This window comes from Hyperoodon ampullatus, assembly GCF_949752795.1.
Source record: "Hyperoodon ampullatus genome assembly, chromosome: 8".
NCBI lineage: Eukaryota > Metazoa > Chordata > Mammalia > Artiodactyla > Ziphiidae > Hyperoodon > Hyperoodon ampullatus.
In genome coordinates this window covers 85,613,458-85,638,302 of record NC_136921.1, presented here as the reverse complement: position 1 = coordinate 85,638,302, position 24,845 = coordinate 85,613,458, and the positions used below count along the sequence as shown (strand labels likewise).

Here is a 24,845-nt window from a genome sequence, read left to right as displayed (position 1 = left end):
ATGATTAACCTCCACTGTCCTATTTTTAAATTTACAAATGGAAATAAAATTCAGACTATTTCATTCACATGCCTGGGCCTTTAAGGGTCCCACAGATTAGCCGCGGCAGAAGGAGGCTCTGGCCTGGTGTTTGATGACCCACCCAGAGGACAGACCCAGGCATTATTTCCAGCAGGGACACTGGGTAGGTTTTCTGGTTGGTGATCTAGGCTGGGTAAGCGTTCCTGCCTTCACCATGGACCTGGCACAGGTGCCCACTGTACCTGGCAGAGAGGGCGCATACAGGTGAGGCACAGAAGCCCAGCCTTCCCCCCCTCATCACTGTGGGCCAATGGCACGAGGACCCTGGGGTTTCTGGCTGGAGTGACGGCTGGTCAGCAGCCATCTTATCAGGATTTAAAGAGGCCAACTTGTTGGAGGTCCAACAGGCAAATGCCACCAAAAGCAGCACAAAGTCGAATTCTTAAAGAATAGAATCTCATTGACACGTTTTTCCTCCCTACAGCTGCATCAGAAACCCTGGCCTCCATCTCCACCACACAAAACAAGTCTAGTAATTTTAGGCCTATGAGAGCATTTTCCACTTTGATTCTTCACTACTTAATTCCAGTTATTATTCCAGTCAAACTTTGAGAGTTCAAAGAAAGTCTTGTCTGGGAACTGCTTTCTCTAACTTGGAGGCTAAGGAGGGAGGCTTTCCCTCACCCTAGAGGTCAGTTTCTTGCCTATCCTGGAACATCACTGAGGAATTTTTCTTCCATTCCAGCTTCTAGGGACTGCCGCTCTCTTCTCTCCCGACTCCCAGCAGCCTCAGGTTGGATTCATTTCTTATAATTTATGTCCTGCCTGTTTCCAAAAAGGACTGGGTGGGAGCGTCATAGATCATTTGCTCCTTGTGGCTGTGTTAGTTGGCTCTAGCTTAGTACTCCTGTCAAGGCTGTGGTAGGCGTGTTGGTCCTGGTTCCATCTGAGACTGTGCCCCCTTGTTAAAAAGTGTGTATTTTTAGAGCAGTTTTAGGTTCACAGCAAAATTGAGGGGAAGGTACAGAGATCTCCTCTAACCCTCTGCCCCCATACATACACAGTCTCCCCATCATCAACATCCGCCATCAAGTGTACATTTGTTACGATCGATGAACCTACATTGACACATCATAATTTCCCATAATTACCCAAATTGCATAGTTTACATTACAGCTCGCTCCTGGTGCTGTACATTCTATGAGTTTGGACAAAAGTGTAATGACATGTATCCATCATTATGGTACCATACAGAGTATTTTCACTGCCCTAAAAATCCTCTGTGTTCTGCCTATTCATCCCTTCCCACAGCTCCTCACCCCCTGACAACTACTGGTCTTTTTACTGTCTCCATAGTTTTGCCTTTTCCAGAATGTCATACGGTTGGGACCATACAGTATGTATCATTTTCAGGTTGGCTTCTTTCACTTAGTAATATGCATTTAAGATTACTTCATGTCTTTTGTGGCTTGATAGCTCACTTTTTTTCAGTGCTGAAAACGATCCCGTTGTATGGATGTGCCACGGTTTATCCATTCGCCTACAGAAGGACATCTTGGTTGCTTCCAAGTTTTGACACTTAAGAGTAAAGCTGCCTGCATCTGTGCAGGTTTTTGTGTGGACACACGTTTTCAACTCCTTTGGGAAAATATCAAGAAGAACGATTACTGGATCATACAGTAAGAGCATGTTTAGTTTTATAAGAAACCACCACACTCTCTTCCAAAGTGGCTGCACCATTTTGCATTCCCACCAGCAATGAATGAGAGTTCCTATTGCTCCACATTCTCACCAGCATTTGGTGCTGTCGGTGTTCCAGATTTGGGCTATTCTAACAGGTAAATAGTGGTATCTCACCAGTGTTTTAATTTGTATTTCCCTGATGATGTATGATGTGGGGCATCAGACTGTCTTCCTCTCTTTTTAAGGGGAAAAAAAAGGCAAAATTTTTATGTTGTTTTTGTGACCACCCCCAAAGCATCCAGCAGAGTGTTCTTTATAGACAGGATGTTCAGAATGTTTGGGGGGAAGGACAGCAGATCAGGAGTCAGGAGTCTGAATTGCGGGAGGTTTCTTAGCCACAATCTGTAAAATGGGATAAAATCCCTAACCTACCTCTCAGGGTTACTATGATAATTACAGGAATAAGGTTAGTGGAAGTCCTTTGCATGAACGTATGAATTGTAAATTGCCATGCAAAAAGTATAAGATGTTATAAAAATAAGCATTTCTATTGGTTAATCAAGAAGGAAACAACTCTTACCTCTAGGATCATTCTGGCTTCTTATAAAACAAAGTTATTTACTTTCCTCTAAATTTTTCTTAAAAAGACAAATTTCTGAAAGTTTATAGTAGCTTTATTCATAATCACAGGAACTGGAAACAAGTGTCCTTTAGCTGGTAAATGGACACAACTGTGGTATATCCACAGACCAGAATTCAGCTCAGCAATGAAAAAGAACAAAGTACTGATAAATGTAACAACACTGATGACTCTCAAAAGCATTATGATAAGTGAAAGAAGCCAGACTCAAATATCTACATACTATATGACTCCATTTATATGACATTTTGGAAAATGTAAAATTACAGGGACAGGAAAACCATTAGTGGTCACCAGTAGCTGGGGGTGGGGAAGGGATGGACGACAGAAGGGGCATGAGAGAACTTTCGGAAACGTTCCTTTTCTTGATTGTGGAGGGGGTTACCTGACTATATGTGTTCATCCAATTTTATCAAACTGAGTTTTACTCTGTATAAATTATACCTCAATAAATCTGACTTGCAAAAAGTTACCAGAATTTTAAAAAAATAAAAGGATAAGTCCTCCTTATCCTCAAACTGGATTGTTCCTGGACAGCAGGATGCAACTGCTTCTAACCCACTAGGAGGAGAGTCTGGTGAGGAAAGCCTTGCTGTTGACGAGGGACCCTTCACAATCGTTTGCATCACTGACCATAGCTGGTTTTGACACTAAGCACTTGGCTCAAAGTCTATGAAATTAGCAGGCTCTGGTCGCTTGTACATCTCACCCGTCACAACTTTATTGATGAGAATGGCTACCAGCTGTCACCTCTGCCTCTGCCTCTGTGCTGGGTGATTCAGACTTCATGGCCACAGCAAATCAAGCCGTGATCCTGCAATGGCTCTTCATGTTGGGGTTTGAACTCTTGGCCAAATGGCTGTCGCTCAGTTGTTATGTTGCCAATCACCCGTCACTGTGGGTTAAATGTGACAGGCTCACCAACATCTTCCAACTCTTCAGACATCTGAAAGGCGACTTGCTTTCCACACCAGCAGAGCAGCAAATCTGGGTGATATTTAACTCCTGGATTTTAGAATTTCTGACTTCTGGAAGGAGGTGAGGAGGAGACTTGTTATTTTACAGAACAAGTTGCAGAAGGGCCTCAAACCCCTGAGTGGGAAAAATGATGTCAGGAGCACACCACCTAAGTCGGAACAATTTTGAGGTCACTGAAAAATGTGTCCACACAAATGAACCAAGCTCTCAGCATGATGGAGAATAGCTCTTGATAAAAACAAAACCACCTGAAATCTTTCACATGCTATTGTTGTATTTTAATTTTTCCCTGTCAGATAAGCAAGACATAAGTTAAGATTTGGAAAATTCTCTCTTTTATAAAGGCTTTATTGTAATTGTATTTGAGATTTGACAGGTACCATTTTTTTTCTGCAGAAGTGAGAGAAATAGTTTCATCTTTTTGAAGTTATAACATTATTATTCTAATCATAGAAGAGTATTTCACAGACAATTTTTTTTCCCCCTCAAGTTAAGTTCATACTTAGGAAGGGGGAACAGAGAGGAAACTAACACTTACTGAATATCTGCCATGTGCCGGGTCCCATGCAGGATGCTTTGTGTATATTATCTGCTATCATCTTCACAACAGTCCAGAGAATTAGACCTTAACAAGCCTCACTTTATAGCTAAGGAAACTAAAGCTCAGAAGTTAAGCAATTTCCCCCAAACCATATGACAAATGGTGGTATAGCCAGGATTTGAAGTCAGTAGTTCTGACTGCAAAGTCCACATGCTTAGGATGGTATATAAAACTCTCCCCAAAGTTTTGACTGGTACTCTATGTCCATGTGCCATATCCAAGATGGAAACCATCTAGTAGAGCATGTTCTACTAGAAAGAGCATTGGGTAAAGACTCAGAAGAGGGCTCTGATACCAGTCATTATGCTCATGTAACACATAAGGGGAGACAACTTATGTAGACTCTCTGGGCTTCTGTTTCATCTATTTAGGGGGAAACAAAATCTGCCTTTGTACACACAGGAGTCTTTTGAGGAAAAAAGCCTGATAATTCTTTCCATAGCACAGTTAATTTTTCCCCTGAATGTTTCTTTACTGTAACTTGGATAGAGCCCAATAACTAATAAGGGTTAGAAAATGTGATACCACATTTTATGATTCTTTTTGTTTTTGTTTTTTGCGGTATGCGGGCTTCTCACTGTTGTGGCCTCTCCTGTTGCGGAGCACAGGCTCCGGACGCGCAAGCTCAGCAGCCATGGCTCACGGGCCCAGCCGCTCCGCGGCATGTGGGATCTTCCCAGACCGGGGCACGAACTCGTGTCCCCTGCATCGGCAGGCGGACTCTCAACCACTGCGTCACCAGGGAAGCCCCACATTTTATGATTCTATGTGAAAAAACATTAAAAGACATAAAGGCAACTCGAGTGTGGTTTTGACACCATTATTAATCAATTATTACTGATCATAAAGTTGTTGCTTCACTCAATGTTAAAGTGGTAAGGATACCATTTTGGGCACTGCCTCTTTGCAGCCAGGTTCTAGAGCTCTACATGAGGTCCATAAAGGAGGAAGCGATTCCAAACTGAAGAGGTTCTATCCATGGGCTTGCTCTGAAATTTAATCTTGAGTCCTGGGGTGCCAACTGCTGCACCAAAGTTTCATCTTGAGCATTTCCATGCCATGTCGGTAGGATATCAGGCAAGTGGACATCAAACCCACTTTGGCTTTGCAGCTTCTTCTCTGTGCATTAGGTGAATAGTACCCTGCCCTCTGGGTGTTTAATTCTAACATAGGTAATACTTTGATTCCATAGCAAAGGACATGCCTTTGCATCACAAGTTATTTCATGGCAAGAATTCTACTGCTTGTGCCCCTTGAGGTTTGGCAGAGCCCATTCCCTCCGCTATAAACCACTTTCTTGAAGCCATGCTTCCGGGGCTCTCTGTATGTCCTGACCCTGCTCACAGACAAGGCACATTTTCCCCAAGTAAATCACAATGCTTGTCCCCCCAAACATTTCCCCCTCCAAAACGTTATGCCTGTGGTTGTCAGAAACCAGCCACAGACCTTTATCTACAGAGAGTTAGAGAAAGCCAGACAGTGCAAGTGGACTCAGCAGGACCCTTGTGTAAGCCTGAAGGGCACCCTGCCTTTGGTTAAGCAGAGCTTTAGAAGACAGTGGAGCTAGTGTGAGTTGACAGTTCACCTCAGGCTCAGATGCTCCAGTTAATTCTTTCCCCTAGATGCTGCTTTACTCTTGTGTGGAAATGGCCTAAAACACCAGAAAAGGACAGGCAGCTGGCTCCTGCCAAGAAGAGTTCACAATCTGTCTTCTCTCACATTTTGAGGGGTTATATTTTTTTGTGCAAAATGACCAGGAATCCTTCTAAGAGATAGAAATGGAGTGAGTAAAGAAACATTGGAATAGAGGTAGAATGACAAATACAGATGCATAAAGGAGTGACAAAGGGCGGCTTGCTTTCCTTCTGTCTGTTCAAAGTGGACCTTTTCTCTCGATGGTACATTCGCTTGACTTTCCTCTACTGTTTGGCTTGTGATCAACAACCTGCTTATGCACAGATTCGACAGACTGAAAAATATCTACCTAATTATTTTCACCTTCAAGAAGCATGGGCCATTTTCAGTGTATATCCTCAGCTATATTTTATAATGATTTTGACTCTTTGGAGTTTTACAGAACTCCCTTCCATTGAATGTTGACATAATATAGAGGACCTGATTATACAAACAGCATCCATTTGAGGGAGAGAATGTTTTTTAGCCCTCTGTATTGAAGATGGAAAATTTGAGGCCCCAAATGAAATCCTATTGCTCATCTTGGTAGTAGCTCCAACATAAAGCAGGTACTTAAACAGTTGAATAAGTGAATGAAAGAAAGAAATTTCCGAATTTACAATATAGTTGTCCTGTGCACCTAGGGATATTTGTGGAAATCTCGTTCTAGGAAATTATTGTAACCACCTAGTCATTGCCAACCCACCAACAATGCTAAAGGAACCAGCCTTTCAAAGTTAGAAAAGACCAGGAGGAGGCCTTACCCTGAGAGAGATTGCAAAGTTCAGGCAGTTTTAAACACTAAAAACTTGGTTCCGACGTGATGTAGGGGTCGGGTTCCTAAAAGAAGTTAACCTGGGGGAGGGGCAGAGCCTGTCTGGATTCTCTGCTTGCTTTCCTCTCTGGAAGCTGCATTTAAAGCAACTCCCGTTGGCTGGAGTCACATGATGCGTGGCCCAGAGGTTCCAGCTGCAACTGGTTTAAAATGCCTGCTCACAGGCTCAAGGAAGAGGCCCCCTCAGCCTCCACAAGGTTGAGGCTGCCGCCCCAGAAAGCACTCCCCCCAAAGGGCATCAGAGGGGGAAACAGCCATAGATTTTAGTGCTGTTATCTCCCGGAGGACGAAGGAGGAGAGTAAGTAGGAAGCTGACCAGAGGACAGAGAGAAAGAGAAAATGACAACTTCCACAGCACTGAAGCAATGAGATGAAAAAGTGCTATCAACCAATGGGTTCTTCCTGCTCCAGGGGTGGCTGCGGGGGACAGGCGGGAAGGGAGGCTGGAAAAGCCAGATCCTCCTGGAAACACTCTTTGCAGTTCCTTCCCAGCCTCTAGGGCTCCACTGTCACCTACTTGAGGCTTTTCCCCTGTGACATGGGGAGCCCAGCACTTTGCTCTCGCTTAAAAAAAGATTTTGAATTAGAGGGGCAATTTTTTAAAATTGTGCTTTCAAAAACTTAAAAGACTGAGACACTGTAGATATTTTTTTAAATTCCCTGCAGGTTGTTTGTTTTGATAGCGTTTACTGAGGAAGGTATGCAATTTTAGTTGACAAAATCTAGTTATATCCACTTTCTGAAACTTAAGAATTCATTTTAAAAAATAATAGATTAGTTAGATGACTAATAAGGACCTACTGTATAGCACAGAGAACTCTACTCAATACTGTCGAATGACCTATATGGGAAAAGAATCTTAAGAAGAGTGGATATATGTATATGTATAACCAATTCACTTTGCTGTACACCCGAAACTAACACAACATTGTAAATCAACTGTACTCCAATAAAAAAATAAATAAATAAACACTAGAAACTCAAAAAAAAAAAAAAACCAGATTAGTGATGGGATGACATACAACTATTAGTTTTTACTTAGAATACCCCATGTATCTGAACACTAATAGGTGCTCAATTATTTTTCTGATTAAAAAAGTACATTTTTAAAATTCTTTGGTGTTTAAAGGAGTGTGTTTTCCTATGGTAAGAGCCTATTATCAGCATTAATCAATAATAAAAACACAATGAAGCATGCCACTTCTCACCAAGATGACATTCAAAGTGGTTTCCCTCCCCGCCAAAAAAAGAAACTGATAAAGGATACTTTTGCCCAGATCCCCAGCTAGCTCTCTCCCTGCGACCCCACATCTCACAAATGCCCTTTATTGCCGGCATAATGTTCTGCGCACAGGAAACGTGTGCGCATGTGCCAGGCGTGTTTTCCCATTTGTTTTCTCTTCCAGCACTGCTCCCTGGCTGGTGAACAGTTTCGGGCCCACAGAGATCTCAAGACCACCAGCTCATGTATTTGAAAGGCATCTGTTTATTTTGAAAATGCAAATGTGGCCTACCTCAAAGACTCACAGGCAAGAAAAGACCCATGGAGCAAAGGGAGAGGTTTCCAATCTGGAGCCCTGTCCCTCCCTGTATCACACCCAGATCACTAGCTGTCAGAACCACTTAACAAGCTCCAGGAATCTGAGCGAAGGGCCCACAATTCAAATGAGAAGGCTCATCTCTCCCAAGACTAGCCAGGCGGATCATTCCTCACCTGCTTTAAAGTACTGATGAGGTCACTTCCAAAAGGACCCTGGGCCTTTGAGATGGTGGCACCTAGGCCGAGGACTGCCTGGAGGAGGGCCCGTAATGGGGACACCGGCCTCCTAACCACAGCAGCCCGGTCCTGGGGACGGATTCCTGGAGAAAGCCCGGGAAGGTTAATACCTCGACTTTGATCTCTGTCAAGGCATACCAGCAAGAATTAATTTACATTTCAGATGAAAAAGGTTGACAGCATGAAAAGGCATCTTGTTTCTGGTATGTGAATGTGCCGTAATAGATCGGGAATTCTGAAAGGAAGTTCTGAGGAAGCTAAAGGGATAAGCCGCACGGCTGCTTTTATTGGGAAGGAGATGAAAGGAAAACAAATTTCAATATGTGCTGCTCTGTAGCAACATGTAGGCCAAATGCTTCCTAAATTTCAAGGGCTGTTCTTTTAAAACTATATAACATAGCTCAGCAACACGATTAAAAAAAAAAAAAAAGACTATCGGCCAGAACTTGAAATATAAACAAACACATAGCACAGAATCTAAATTTCAAATGAAATGATTTGTTGAAAAAATAATAAATTACAGAATAACCTTAGAAAATATCCAGAAACGGTTGCGTTATGATAACATCCCTAAGCCACTTCTGCAGGCTTCAAAAGTAAGAGCACCCCTATGTTTGGGGCTTGTTCTACTTGAAATGTCTTAGTGTCACGAGGAAGAGCTTGGAATGAGAGGATTATGCTTTGGGAAGCGCACACCCTGAAACAGAGACTTTGGGATGAGCTGCTTTGCTTTTTAGATCAACACATTGCCTTTGACTCTAAAGATAAGGAAAACATTCTCAAGTAAAAGTAAAATGCCCATAAAATTGCAAATGTTGTTACCCTATCTAAGTATCTTTACCACTAACACCGAACCAGCACCTCAGTTCCTGTCCATGGTGTTGGCTCAAGGGCAAAATGACGCTGCCTGCTTTTGCTCTGGCTGCCACACTCTCCTGCCAAGGGGGCAAGGTGGCGTGAGTACCACCCTCAATGACTACATGCCTGCCTAAGCCCCTGCGGACTCAGAAGCTCCCGATGCCACTTGATAAGCAGGAACGATGGCTGCCAGGCTAAGAAGGGGGGTGCCTGCAAGGCTAAAAGAAAAAAAGAAACTACAAGAGGAAGCTCCTTAAAGAAACGTGGTCTCTGTGGTCCCATGAAACAAAAGTACCCTCCCATGGTACCTATCCCATAGGTGCTGCATTGAAGAGATGAAATCCTGACTGTCCTGATGTGATGAGGCTGCCCACTTGTCTGTTTTTATGCAGTGTTCACTTGGCAATAACAGAGTGCAAACAGGGAGCCCTCTAAAGATGATTTTCAGAGAGAGAAAATTTGATTTATGATCCCACATACTTTATTTATGATCAGTGGCTCAACAATACATAAGCTCAAAGTTTTTATTTGAAAATGTATGTTGGGCTTTGGGCCAAACGGCAAGATCAGTCCAGTATCCTCTCTTAATGGCGGGGGCAGGGGTGGGGAGTACTGTGTGTGTGTGTGTTGGGCAGTGGGGAGGTAGAGAAAAAAACTGCACTTTGAGTTGTCTTTCTTAAGCTGCAACTAGAATTGCATCCTTCTTCCTGATGCTTTGAAGTTGTAGAGCTTAGAATTCCTAGGGGATGGTGTTAAAAGTTACACATTTGGATTTAAATGACACCCCTTCCTCCCAGATATTTTGGTTTTGAATGAAGTCGTCAGGTTTGTACTGGGCCAGAGAGTTCTGAGGAGTGTCTCTGGAGCCAGGCTCTGGGCAGGGACCTCCTCGAAAAGGTTGCAGCTGTTTTATTTAAACGTTTGCTTCATGCGTGGCAGTATCTGAAACCCTCTCCCTCTCCCTGCTGCTCAGTCCACTGGACTGGCCACTTCTCTCTCATTCTGTCTCCGATTTCTTGTGCTCTAGGAGCTCCTGGTGTGCTCTGTGGCCTGTTTCTTCCAGGGCCTCAATTAGGCACATGCAGCTCCAAATGACAGAGGGAGCCGGGCCTCGCAGCCACCGTGGGTACTGCCATTTGCAGAAGAGCAGAATGACCTGGGAGCCAGGCACCAGAGCTCGAGGTGCTCAGGCAGCCACAAGCTGAGCCACAGTGCCCTCACCCTGTAGGGCCCAAAGGACTGCCTTAGCCACATACAGGTCTGGGTGTGGGAAACTCAGTTAGCCAGGAAAGTCCCTGAGCTGTTCCTATCTCTGTGATACCAATTCTCTGTGATACCAGAGAACTCCAAAGTTGGAAGACGTCCTTTAGACCTTTTTAGCCAATGCTCTTGTTCACAGACGAGGGACGGGTGACTCCAAGAGGAAAAGGGATTTGTTCAGTTGGCAGTATGCAAAGTGGAATCTATCCAAACTGCCTGTGAACGAATTCTGGCTCTGTCACTGACTAGCTGTATGATCATGGACAAGTTACTTCACTTCTCTGTGCCTCATTTTCCTTCTCTTGTAGTCCATAAAATTTGGAATACAAGGGTACCTACTTGGAGCATCCTTAGCCAAGTATGGCATGCAGCCAATTCTCACATGGTGGGGGTGTGCATCAGAACAAGCACTAGAACCCTCCCTCACTAGAACTCTTGACTCCTATTCCAGTGCTCCTGAATTATTAACATTTCAGCTTTTTGAAACTCATATGAACTTAATCACAGAATATTTCCAAGTGGACACTATGAAAATGATGTTTTAATTACCTGCTTGAATATGAACAGCAGACTCACTCCTTCTGTTGCTTATTTTCTTAAATTTCCTCCGAGCATCATATCCTCTCCAGGCTAAAAATATAAAACCATGTGCTAGGAATGACATTAATTTAAGAATGTGCCAGAGAATTGATATAAGCTGTTTTCCCTCCAATCTATTACCCCTCTCCTCCTCCCTCCTACTTTCTCACTGAACAAAATAAGCAGAGCTACGTGAGTGATGGTTGGGAAGAGGGGCCTCTCTGTACTCTCAGCTTGGCCTCCGAGATGCTTCTTGATAAGGAGTTATTTTGGTTCAGGCAGTGAGTTTCCAGAGCCCTCTGGATTCCACTTATGAATCACTTGGGACCCCTGTCTAGGTGAGGTGGGTCCCTGTCATTCCAATCCACGGAGGAAGCTCTGTCTTCAGGACTTAGGGGCTGGGAGAAGACTGAAATAGCCCAACCCACTCCATATTTTTTATTGGGAGGAAGGAATAAACATGAAAGTTGAAGGAGAGAAAAATAAATAATAATGATTAGTAGCATCACAGTTACATTTGGTGAGGGTGGACTATGCGCAGAACTGTGCTCAGGGAGGGAATGCATGTGATAGGAAGGGAAAAGGCATGGGAAGTGGATGCAGAAAAGAAGAGAAAGGAAAAGGGAACCTGGGGGCAGGGGGCGGGGTGTTAAGTCCTTCAGACAGAGAACCAGGGCACTGAGCTGCCACCAGGAGCATGACCGGCTCTCCTTTTCGTTCCCGCCCTGAGCACCACAGCTCTCCAGTCTGAGTGAGGTCATGAAGTCCGGAGTGGACATTATGATGCTGGGTTATGAAAACACAAAGGAATTCATCTACTGTGTTCAAGACCTGGGGCTTTCACAACCACTCGAGATAGCACAGGAACTCAAATGCTGTTTGTAGCACAAATGACACACGTGTATGTAAAGAGGCACTGACTGGGCTGGGCGTATGACAGAGCCTAGTGATTTGTTCCCTTGGTTTACAAGCTCTGTCTGGGGTAGAAGAGCCTCCTGGACGTGGCAGTAGCAATTCTGATGTTGAAAACCTGGTAATGGACCTGAAGTGTATATGATGTGGTGCATCTGGGAGCTGAGGCACACGTCTGTGTGATGTGGGTTTTACATCCATCCACTGCTACCCCCTCTATCTTGCCTCAGGTAGGGATGGCTTGTTTGCTTACCTGGAGGTTAGGGACCATGACGGTCTTGCTCACAGCTATATCCCCAGGACCTAGCACAAGGTTTGGCCTGCAGTAGATACTCGCTAAATATTTGCTGAAGCCAGGAAGAAAGGAAAGAAGAAGGAAGGAACGGAGGGAGGAGAAGGAACCACCGAGAAGAGCAGTAGGAGAGTGGCCTCAAGTACTTAATGAAATGCCAAGATTCAGGACCGTTTACCTGACTGGATGGCAACGGCCCCCTTCTCTCTCTTCTCTCTGACTCTTTTGTATCTCCTGGCTCCAAGCCACCCCTTGACATGGGCCTGCAGCACAGCCACTCTGCCTATGACTTCCCGCAGTAGCAAATTTAACTGCTCAATATGGTAATACTTGAGAAAAACCTGAAATGAGACATCAGTTTTAGCATTACGTGTGGGCTCCCAAACAGAAATTCACTCTGCTCCAACATATTCTTAACGTAAATATTAAAAGCATCATCTAAATAAAGTTTACAGTGACTTGATTTATGCTAACATTACTGACTTCTTGGAAGCAAATACAATTCCCCTTCTAAGGTCCAGCCTATGTGGGACTACTGATATAAACAGATGATGAAGTTAACAGGGGTTTAGGAGATCCTAAATGTTCTCCAGGCCAGCCTCAGTTTTGCCATGAGTTCCATTTTCTCAGCTTGATCTCTTTCTCCACAGCTCTGGTGGAGGTGCTAACCAACAAAACTGACCCACGGCCAACAGAAGTTCAGAGGGATTGGGGCCTGGATGACCCACAGTGATCTAATTATTTCTGCTGAGAGGCAGCAGTGTCGCCATCCACACTCAGGCGAAGGCTGGCTTTGTAGGGCAATTCAGAGCGGACCATAAAAACCTGGGAGCCTGCAGGGACATGATGTTCCCCTGAATGAAAAGCTAGACGTGATGAGACTACTAATCAGAGTGGGCAGGAAATATCACGAGTCTAAAAAAAATGGACAAAACTATAAAAGATACTCACTGTCATTCGTATAATTTGTGTATTTGCCTGCGGTGCTGGAATAAGCAGCATTGAAGAAGGGACATTTGAAAATGAGCTCAAAGATCTCATTCTAGAAATGCTAAATGGTTCTCACTACATGCAGAACAGGAGGCAAACTCTCCTCCTCTGGTCCCTGAGGTCCTGGGACTCCTGACCCAAGACCGGCAAAAATCACTATTAGCTTGGGGTCTTGTCTGCTAAGCTACACAATTTACAGAGCTATTCAAATCACTGATAAGAGACAAAGGTTCACAGAAGAGCAACTCGAGTGACAATCTAAACAACAAAGAAAGAACTACCTTTGTTTTTCCCAGCAGCCAGTGATCTAATCTGGACTTTTCCAAGATAGCGACACAGCTCTCTTTGCTGGCAAGAGGTGTTTGATGTGCTCTGAATGCCAAATAATAATACCTACAAAATGAAAGAGTGAAATAAAGCATTTTTAGTCACCATTTGATTCAGTATAGTAGAATTACTCTGGGCCCATTGACATATCTTTTTTTTTAATATCGAATATTTCTTGAGCATCAATAATAGTGTACTAGGTAGTGGAATATATACAATTCATGCTTATTGGCTCTTACCTACTTTCATATTTTCTGCTATGTGTATTTTCCTTTTAATATTGCTTTGTAATTCATATTCAGTACATACCTGGCATCTTTTGCATGCAAAATCAAAGTATCTAATCCTTTAAAAAACTGAAATTTAGACAGCTCTCCTAGTAAAAGTCATCATTTTAAATGTTAGTATTACTATTATAAAAATAATTTGTCATCTCATTGTATAAAATTTGACTCTGCTTTGAAAATCCCATCTGAAGCAATATGTAGAGAGCAAAAATGATCATAGCCTAATACAACTAATTTTGTCTGTTAAGCTACATGTCTCTCTCAAGGTAAAAAGTTGGCGTGTTTTCTTGAGACAATCACCAAAACCACATTTGTCTTCCTAAATTACTCATTTTAATGAATTTCCATACTTCCAGATGAAAGAGTTTCTGGGTAGATTCAAAGAACACCACCAAAAGGGTTTTTCTCTCCTTTTCTTTCTTCTTTCTTCTCCATATATGTGTGTGTGTGTGTGTGTGTGTGTGTGTATGTGTGTGTGTGTGTATGTGTGTGTGTGTGTATGTATATATATGTGTGTGTGTATATATGTCCATATATATGTCTATGTCTATATATATGCATATATATGTATATACTATTGAATACATTATCCTTTAGAAAACTTTACCTTAGTTTTTCTTTTAAAAACTTTTAAGGATCTTTCCTCTGCTCTTTGCTGCCATCTATAATTAAATTCAACTGCTTGGAAGTTTAAAAATAAACTTAATTTCCTTGTCAGAGGATTTTCCTGTCATTCCTCAGAAAGGGTGATCTGTTATTTTAGAATTGCTTTAAAATATAGAGTTGTTTTTACTTTTTAAGAAAATCACCAAAACATAAAATATGTCCTTTCCTCCTGCCAAATATTCCCACGTCTTTCTGTTTATGGAAAAATAAACATACCTGATTAACACTTGAGCCATTTAAATTTATCTTAGGGCTACAAGACTGTTTCACAAGTTAGGATTGAATGCTGAATTTGCTGAAAACATTTGCATTCAGAGATCCTGGGAATGATTCCAAGGCTCTGGGTCTCTGTTTCCACCTTTGAGGAGGAGGAGCAGTGCTCTCTCAGAAGCCCTGAATGGTGGCCAGGACCACACTAGGTCATTTGGCCAAGCCCAGGAACCTGCTCACAGCAGTTGTCTCCTGGAGCTAAGCGGGAGGAGGGACAGCCAGGAGTCAGGCTTAGGTCTGAGCAGTTCGTGGCATCAGCACAATTCTTCAGCCTAGTTTCTTCAGTCTAGTTTCTCCAGGACTGTAGTTTCAGTCATGGCTTCTTGGATTTGGATTTGACCAAAGCAAAAAGATTGTGTCCTAGAGTGCATGGGGTTGGTGGGAATAGATGGCAAATCTATAGGGGTGAATGTCTTGGGAAAGCTGAAGTATAGATAGCTTAAGATGTAAAAGTCAGTGGTAACACCAGGACTTCCGACTCTCTTTCCTTTAGGCCTGGCCATTCAGAACATGGGCTCCCTTGGCTTTAATCAGCCAGGCTTGCTCAGGATGACTGCTCAACACTACTGGTGATGAAGTATTTAGAGAGAATCTAATGAATGACCAGCACTGTGCAAGATATAAGAAGATTGCAAGATATGTTCTAGCTCTCCATTCAAGGATTTATACTTGTTTTTTGAGCAACCATGGATGCTTCTTAGCAATTTCTAATTTCTAAATAAGCAGAATGTATCTTGAACTAACATAAATACTAGAAATTAACTTTGATTTTTGACTCTTCAACCCAAATCTTTTAATTTATTATGATGATAACATTCATAGTTCAGAAAGAGATGGATAACAGTTATTGCAAAGATGTGAAGGTTTCAAAAAATATTGATGAAACATGTAAGTGATATGCTTACAGGAATCAGGTCAGAGAAATACACTGTGTTTCCTCCACAGAGTAATTCTGTATTCTAGCAGATACCATGGCGGGGTGTGTGGCGGGGGGAGGAATTTGGCTGAGCTTCTGTGTGCTTCAGTATAAGGGCAAAATTGAACAGCACCAAGATAAAAGATCTGCCAGCAAGGGGACATCTTTTGGAGAAGATCCATTCCACCCCCTTCTTGAAATAGCTTGATGAGTTAAACAAGCAGGAGATATGCAACAGCAAAGTAATACATGTAAAGATTTGTCTTGAGGGTCTGGGCACTTGAGAGCACTGTAAAGACCAGTTCTACTCTGAGCTGTCTCTGGTGGGTAGAATTCATCTCTCAGATTGGAGTTTGAGTCTTGAGTTAAGAATGAGAAAGTCTCTGTTTCTAACCGTAGGTAAGTCACTTAACTCTCTGTACTTGAATTCTCGTAGGTGGCAATGGGAACCAAATAAGTGGTAATTAACTCTTTTTTTTTGGTGCGGGGGGCAAGACTCTATGAAAATCTGGTAAAAGCTATACACATTCTTTCTTAGGAAGATGCTCTTGACACCACACATTGCATACAATGCCAAGGGGTCCACATAGCTCCTGTTGGCCCTCCAAGGACCTAAGAGCTCTTCTCTCTTTCAGAACTCTATGGCAAGTGTTAAATTTCCCAAGGCCTCATCTTTTTTTAAAAATTATTTTTTTAAAATTATTATTATTATTATTTTTTTGGCCATGCTGTGTGGCTTGTGGGATCTTAGTTCCCCAACCAGGGATTGAACCCAGGGCCACTGCAGTGAAAGCACGGAGTCCTAACCACTGGACTGCCAGGGAATTCCCACATTATTGTTTATTAATAAAACACATTTCTGTTCTTGATCTGGTGGCAGATGTGGGTAGTGTGTTCATTTTGTAATCATTCATTGACTGGGTAAGGCCTCATCTTATTAAATCACATAAGCTATTAAAATAGTAAATATCTAGTTGAAAAATATCTCTATTCAAAATGTTATTTAATTTTCTGCCTAAAATGTCTTGTTGTATGGAATGCAGACTTTTCAAGGAAGAGTTTTAAAATACAACAGGCAAAGCAGTTTTTAAAGTGCTAGTAAAAGCAACAGGCAACTGGAGACACATCCTTCTTCATTTAAATGCTAGAATCATAAACTGGAAGGATCTGTATGATCCTAGGATATACTACTTTTCTACTGCTACATAACAAATTTAATGGCCTAAAAAGTAGACATTTATCATCTCATAGTTTGTGAGGGTCAGGAATTTAGAAGCAGCTTATCTGGCAATTCTGGCTCAGGGTCTTTCATGAGATTACAGTCAAGATGTCAGCCAAGGGTGCAGTCATCTAAAGGCTTGACTAAGGCTGGAGGATCTATTTTCAAGATGGTGCAGCCACAAGGCTAAGGGTAGAAAGCCTTAGTTCCTTACTGGCTATTGTCAGGATGCCTCTCAGTTCCTTGGCACATGGACTGAGGACTTGGCACAGTCCAGAGGACTGTTTGAGTATCTTCATAACATAGAACATGGCTTCCACCAGAACAAGGGATCCCAGAGAGAGAGCAAGAAGGAATTTGCAATGCCATTTATGACCGAGGCTTAGAAGTGATACATCATCACTTCTTCCATATTCTTCTATTCATTAGAAGCAAGTCACTAAGTCCAGATTGCATATAATGAGAGAGAATTTAAGTTCTACCTCTTAAAGGGAGGAGTATCAAGTGATTTGTGGACATATCTTTAAACCACCACAAAGAATCTCTCTAGATCATCAAGTCTTACCAAAAAATGCACAATATAAAGATAAAATAAGTTAAAAGTAAAAGAAGAAGATATACCATGCTAACACCAGTCAAATTAAAACTGGACTGGCTATATTAATATCAAACAAAGTAGATTTCAGAGCAAAAATATATTACCAGGGATAAAGAAGTTTATTTCATAGTGATAAAGAGGTCAATTCATCAGAAGAACCTAAAAATTTGAAGCATTTTTGCACTTAAAAACAAAGCTTGAAAATACATGAACCTAAAAGTGTTAATACTGCAAAGAGAAATAAACAAATACACAATTATAGTCAGAGAATTCAATACCCTCTTCCAATAATTGATAGAACAAGTAGGCAAAAAAAAAAAAATCATCAAGGATATAGAAGGTATGAACAACCAACTTAACCTAATGGACATTTATAGAAAATTCCAGCCAAAAATAACAGAATACGTATTCTTTTCAATTACATATGAAACACTTACCACAATAGGCCATATTCTGGGCCATAAAACATGACTTAATAAATTAAAAATATTCAAGTCATGCAAGGTATGTTCTCTGACCAGAGTGGAATTAGATTAGAAATTAACAAGAAGGTATCTGGAAAATTCCCAAATATTTATGAACAGACTTCTAAATAACCCACATAACAAAGAAGAAATCAAAAGAGAAATTAAATTTGATCCAATGAAAATGAAAAAACCTGTCAAAATTTGTGGGAGACTGCTAACTAAAGTAGTACTTAGAAATGTATACCAAGAAACACCTATAATAGAAAAAAAGAATGGTCTCAAATACATGATCTCAACCTCCACAATAAATTAGGAAAAAAAGAGCAAATTAAACCCAAAGTAAGCAGAAGAAAGGAAATAATAAAGATCATAGTGGGCTTCCCTGGTGACACAGTGGTTGAGAGTCCGCCTGCCGATGCAGGGGACATGAGTTCGTGCCCCGGTCCGGAAAGATCCCACATGCCGCGGAGCGGCTGGACCCGTGAGCCATGGCCGCTGAGCCTGCACGTCCGGAGCCTGTGCTCCGCAACGGGAGAGGCCACAACAGTGAGAGGCCTGCGTACCGCTAAAAAAAAAAAAAAAAAAGGATCATAGTGAAAAATCATTGAAATAGAAAAGACACAATGAATGAAATTAAAAGCTGTTCTTTGAGAAGGTTAATAAAACTGATAAGCCTCTAGCCATACAGATCAGGAAAAGGAAAGGAAAGGAAAGGGAAGGGAAGAAAAGAAAACAAAGGTATGAGATTAGTGATATTCTATAGATTCTATGGATATTAAAAGTATAAGGGAATATTACAAACAACTTTATGCCATATTAACAAGCTAGAAGAGAAAAAGCATATTACTTTTTTTTTTTTTTTTTGCAGTACGCGGGCCTCTCACTGCTGTGGCCTCTCCCGTCGTGGAGCACAGGCCCCGGACGCGCAGGCCCAGCGGCCATGGCCCACAGGCCCAGCCGCTCCACGGCACGTGGGATCCTCCCAGACCGGGGCACGAACCCGCACCCCCTGCATCGGCAGGCAGACTCCGAACCACTGCGCCACCAGGGAAGCCCAAAGCATATTATCTTAATAAATGAGGAAAAGGATTTGATAAAATCCAATATCCAACACTATTTTTTAAAAAACAAAAATTTTCAATAGGCTCATACTAAAAGGGGATTTCCTCAACCTGAAAAAATAAACTATCTATGACGAACCTACAGCTAACACCATATTCAATGGTGGAAGACTGAATGCTATCCCCCTATGCTATCCCCCCCGAAGCTTAGGAACAAGTCATGTAGGCATACTATCACCACTTCTATTCAACATTGAAGAGGTTCTAGCCAGTGCAAACAAGAGAAAGAAATAAAAAGCATCTATATAAGAATGGAATAAGTAGAATTGTCTTAATTTGAAGACGACACAATTGTCTACGTAGAAAAGCCAATGAAATCTACAAAACAAAAAATACCCCTACCAGAACTAATAAGTGAATTTAGTAATATTGTAGGTTAAAGATCAATATACAAAAATTATTGTATTTCTATATACTAGTAACGAACAATTGAAATTGAAAAAACAATATCATTTATAACATTTAAAAATGTGAAATACATAGGGATAAATCTGACAATACACAAGACCTGTGCACTGAAAATTGTAAAACATTGGTTAAGAAAAATGAAAGAAGACCTAAATAGATGGAGAGAGATACTACGTTTCTGGGTCAGAAGAATTAATATTGTTAATATTTGAGTAAAGCAGGTTACCCTCCATAATGCAGTGAGCCTCAACCAAGCAGTTGAAGGCCTTAAGAGAAAAGTCTACGGTCCCTGAAAAGAAAGGAATATTATCACCACACTGTCTTTGGACACAAGACTACAACATCAACTCCTGCTGGAATTTCCAGTCTCACAGCCTTCCCTGCAGATTTCTGACTTGCTAGCCTCCACAATCACATGAGCCAACTCCTTAAAATAAATCAATTTCTCTGAGAGCGAAAGAGAGAGAGAGAGAGAGATCTACATCTATACCTATATCTGTATATATAAATACACACACACACACACACACACACACACACACACACACATCCTATTGGTCCATTTCTCTGGAGAACCCTAATACAGTTCCAGTTCCCCTTTGCTGTTATTTAAGCACAGAGTAAAGACAGAGCCAACCCTGGTGATAAACTTCTTACAATGTCACAAATGGTAGAGGCAAGTCTTGTGCAAAACCATGAGTTGGTAGAAGGTTGTTTTTTAATAACTTCCTTTCCTCTCTCACACTTCTCCCTTTGTCACTGAACTTCCCAAGTTTCCCACAGATGTTGGGTTTGTGTACTGTACACTGGGGGTCCAGGACATCCAAATCCAGCTGTTCCTCCTCATGTTTTCACAAACAGATCTTCCCTGTCCTGTGTCAAAACTCTGTGTGCCTGGGCATTGTTGCAGGGCCATCTGTGCAGGGGATTAGCTGGCTCATCTAATAAACATTTGGATCCTGAAGGGAATTTAGAGTCATCAATAAAAATTCTTACTTTGTTTAGAGGAGAAAGCCTGAGAGAAAGCCAGAGAGCCAGAGAAACTGGCTCAAGGTCACAAACTTAGTAAGAAGAGCTGAGACTTCCCCAGGTTTTCTAATCCCCAATTCAGGCCTCTTTACGCTCATCAAACCTACGTCTACTCTCAGCTCTTAGTGTATACACCTGATGTATTGTATATACTGGGTAGTATCTTTGACTCTCTAACAGGTACCTTTGATCCTCCAGCAATTTCCAGCTAACTGGAGTGTGTACAGTGATCTGGAATATTGGGCTTTTGACTTAGGAAAGTGTTGATTTCCTACATCTGAACGTCAGCTGTCAGGCCCTCCTTGACACATGTGTGAGAGATCCAAACAATACTCTACTTGCACTAGTGTATCAGTAAGGTGTTGGTGTTTCAATGGAAAACAACAGACATTGTCTTTAGGGTACCCTCCAGGATTATCAGATTCTAGCCCCATTCATCTTCTTTGAGCTATTTCGCAACTCTTTCTCAATTGTAGGTAACTGATAGATACATAAGTTCTGTCCATTCTGGTGATGATTTTAATTGACTTCCTCTCCACTGTGGAAAAATCAGTTTTGTCTCTATTCACAATTCACCTCAACATTCCTTTACTTCATATAAGCCTCTGCTAGTTTGACTTTCCCTTTGAACCAATTATTACATCTGCTTGGTTCCCTCATATCATGTGAATAAAATAAATTCTTTAAACACATTCATCTTTACATCTGCATGTAAGTCATGACTTTTCCTTCTTCTGAAAATTATCTTTAAACAAGAGAAAGAAAGAAATTGAAAAATTCAGGCACATATTCAAACACATATCTTCTACTTATAACCTTTGAAGTGGAAATATTGGTTAGTGTTATACGTTCATGTCAGAGTTTACCAAGAAAGTCAAGCTGTTTTTCAAAGTGATCACGCCAATTTATAGCCTCACCAGTGGAGTATGAGAGTCCCGCTGCCCTCTATCCATGGCAACCCTAGGAATTGTCAGACACACCGATTACTGCCAAAATAGGTATAAAATGGTATTTAATTGTGGTTTTAATTTGTATTTCCTTAATTAGATGTGACTGAACTTCCCTTTTGTTTTCAGCAAAGTCTTCTGACAATGACGTCCTCCGACAATGGACAATATATAGTACAATGAATCTAATTCCTCTATTTTTTCCTAATGATTACCCATACTCCTGGAAGGGGAAAGGAAAAGGAGAGAGAGAGAACTAAGAGGTATTTATTTTAGGTAAAAATTGTATTAGCATTGGAGATTGCTTACATTTTTGTAATGCCTGACATTTTAAATTTGTGCCTCTTATCTTATTCTCCTCCTGCATTTTTATGTTGTTTGGGAAGGATCTGCCTCCTTTAAAGATGTTTTTGAAATCCCAACCTATAGTGAATGAGCTCTGCTTTGATTCATCCCTCCAGTTTGAGTTTTGCATTCAAACACATGCAAAACGTCTATACCTCTAAATGGAGATGTGCACAGACCTAAGTCAATAGTGAGACTTCTAAAAAAAGGTTAATTATACATTTTTATTTTCCTTTAAAAAAAAAAAACAACCTTAAGCAAATAACTTCCTTTAGGACGGGTCATTCATTCTGTACAGTTTTAGGGCTCTGATATAACCATGCTGTTCCCATTCATCACTTTCTAAATTAAACTGACTTTTCATCCCCACTCTACTCATTTGTTTATTAAATAAAACTTCATTTAGGACCTATTAATGTGCCAGATACTGATGGAAGTGCTGGAATGACATGAGTGAGCAAGGCAGACAATTTCCCCACCCTCATAAAGCTTACATGCTAACGGGGGAGACAAACGTTAAACAAGTACATAAAGGACATCATGTTGGGTAGGGACAAGTGCTATGAAGAATAACAAATCAGGGTGGAGGGGGTTAATGAGTATATTTGGGGGTGTATTTTGGCAGGCAGCCTTTAGCAGCTGGGATGGTGAGGGAACTCAAGCCACATTATCTGAGAACTGGTGAAGACATTGGGGGCACTGAACTTAAGAGACAAAAATACTTAACAAGGTCTTGTACGGGAGGGGATAGTTTTCTTTGACTCTCTTAGGGTCCTTCCCTGTCTGGGTCTGAGAATTAGACTTTCACAGACAGATTTACAGAAGAAAAGCACACAAATTTATTCAATATAAGTTTTATGTGACACAGGAGCCTTCATAAGGAAATGAAGACCCAAAGAAATGATTAAACTTGAGTGTTTTTATACTAGGTGTGATGAAGGGTAGAGAGCTGTGGAAATGTGAGATAAACAAGGAGTTTGAGCTAAGTAGAGTAAACTGGGGGAAACTGAACAAGGCCTGTTTGTTCAGATTCCTCTGTGTCCCTTTGTCTTCAGAGATAAGGATGGTCCTTTCCTCTAGGTGTACGGAGGGCACCATTCACAAGACAGTTTTTTTTTTAAAAGGTACTCAAATATGTCTCAAATTTTAGTAAGATCCTCCATACATACATTTATTTACTACTGAAAATTGAAATAGCACATCAAAAATTTTTATTACAATTCAAATTTTTGAAAACCAGAAAATTTAGTTAATACACCTTGCTCTAATTATGCTCTAGCCAAACTACCCAATGTTTTCTTTACATTCCTTCCACACAAGTTAATTTGTTTCAAATTCTTGATATTGGGTTTCATCTTACTGACTTCAGGCTGCTAAAACAGGCAATACTTGAGACCTATTAGTGCTTCTTTGTGTCAAATCAAGAAGTGGAACTAAAGTATATTCAAGTTATTCAAATGCAAACTATCAATATATAGATTCCTTATAAGTTACCTGTATCAAGATAGAAAAGAGATGCAAGAAAAAAACACATCACAGAACTTATAGGTTATCAAAATATTGGTACACAGTCTCTCCTAGAGTAGAGTAGCTTTCCCAAGCTGCTTCATAATGATCCTAAAATTATTAGCAAGAAAAAAACAGTACACGAATAAAGTTTATGGCTCAATCGACTCTGTGTCGTAATTATTCTCCGTGATAGTATCCTCAGAAGGATCTCTACGATACAGGCAATAATGACAGCTACATCTAAATCTTTCCATGTTTGACTAAGTCTCAACTTCCTTCTGCCAAGGTTCTCTTTGAGTCAGAGGAAATTGGTTGCCCTAGTGGTATTTAATAACTTGAATCATCCTTTCTATCCTTTCTTCCCAAGCAGTTAACAATGTCCTCACTCCTCTCCTCCTATGGAGTATGCCTTCACCAAGTCTCTGTCCACCCTGTTGAGGTGGATACTCTGGTAGAAGGGAAGGGAATTTGGTACTAGGGTTGAGAGCCAAGTTACGAAGGTTCTTTATTAACACTTCAGAGACAGGTTGAGAGGCAGCTGGAACTTCCTGGGAATTTTCTTCGATGGACATCTGAGGAGACTCCAGGGTTCAGGTTGGGTTAAACTCTGATGAGTCCATTGGAAGTCTAGTCACAGCTTGAAGTTCCTTTGGGTTCCAGGGGAAGGTGATGCTTAAGACTCTCAAACTGCTACAAAGTAACAAGGAAGAACTATAGATCTGGGAAAGAGTGAGAAAAATCCAAACTCCGACTAACTGTGGTGAGAGAAAAATCTCACACAGGACAGTTTTATGGCCTGCTTCATGGAAGGTCAGAAGGTCCTTCCTACACACGTCATTTCTCAAATTCCTTCAGTTTGAAATATTCAATATGCCAAGGTGTCAAATTTTGGGGTAGTGTGTCCTGAACATAGTTAAGTCTCTTAAACTGTCATGTGCAGACCACTTGCATCAGATCCACCTGGAGATTTCATAAAAGATGTGGACTCCTGGGTCACACTCCAGATACAGAATCTCTGTGGTCAGGGCTCAAGAATCTATATTTTAACAAGCTCCTATGGTGATTCTGATGCACTGTAGAGTTTGAGAACCACTGACTGAGGGGAACATAATAGCTGACTGCCATCAAGTGGAGAAGGGAGCTGATTTGTTGTCTGAAGCCCAGAGGGTAGAACTGGGATGAATGTATAGGAGTTTCTGATGGTTGGTTTGGGTCAAGGTTAGGAAGGACTTGGCTGTGATCAAACATCTGAAACATGGAATGAGCTGCCTCAGGAGCCAGAGAGCAAATTCTTAGACTCAGAGCTGTTCAATAGGAATCAGACCGACAAGGTCAAGCATATTGCCAAAGAAATTCTAGTTTTAGTTAGGTAGTTGAATTGGATGACCCTTTAAGATTCCTTCCAACAAAGATGCCATGCTGACATGTTCCTTGGCCTAAACAATTACTTCTGTGATTTTAAAACTGATGTTTACCATTAACCCAGTACTGTTACTATCACAAATCTTGGGTGATTGTTATTACATTTGGGTAAGTTGGAAGTCTCCTACAGCAGCATCACCTGGAAACTTGCACAGACACCTCCCTGCTGAATCAGAGACTCTGAGGGCAGGGCTCAGCAATCTGTGTTTGAACA

The 24,845-nt window shown here is 41.4% G+C and overlaps 1 protein-coding gene and 1 pseudogene across 2 annotated transcripts in view; both read right to left on the bottom strand.

Annotated features, from left to right (window-relative positions):
* MYO3B (myosin IIIB) overlaps positions 1–24,845 on the bottom strand; it is a gene marked incomplete at both ends in the record, with an annotated part of 382,371 nt that overhangs the window by 112,026 nt on the left and 245,500 nt on the right. The window contains 3 exons of the mRNA XM_079709748.1: positions 10,877–10,957; positions 12,289–12,451; positions 13,382–13,493. Of these exons, the coding sequence (XP_079565874.1) occupies positions 10,877–10,957; positions 12,289–12,451; positions 13,382–13,493 (356 nt within the window). The remainder of the gene's footprint in view (positions 1–10,876; positions 10,958–12,288; positions 12,452–13,381; positions 13,494–24,845) is intronic.
* Positions 23,359–23,829, bottom strand: LOC307056800 (developmental pluripotency-associated protein 3-like; annotated as a pseudogene). Its single transcript has one exon. The product of its transcript is annotated as a developmental pluripotency-associated protein 3-like (transcript).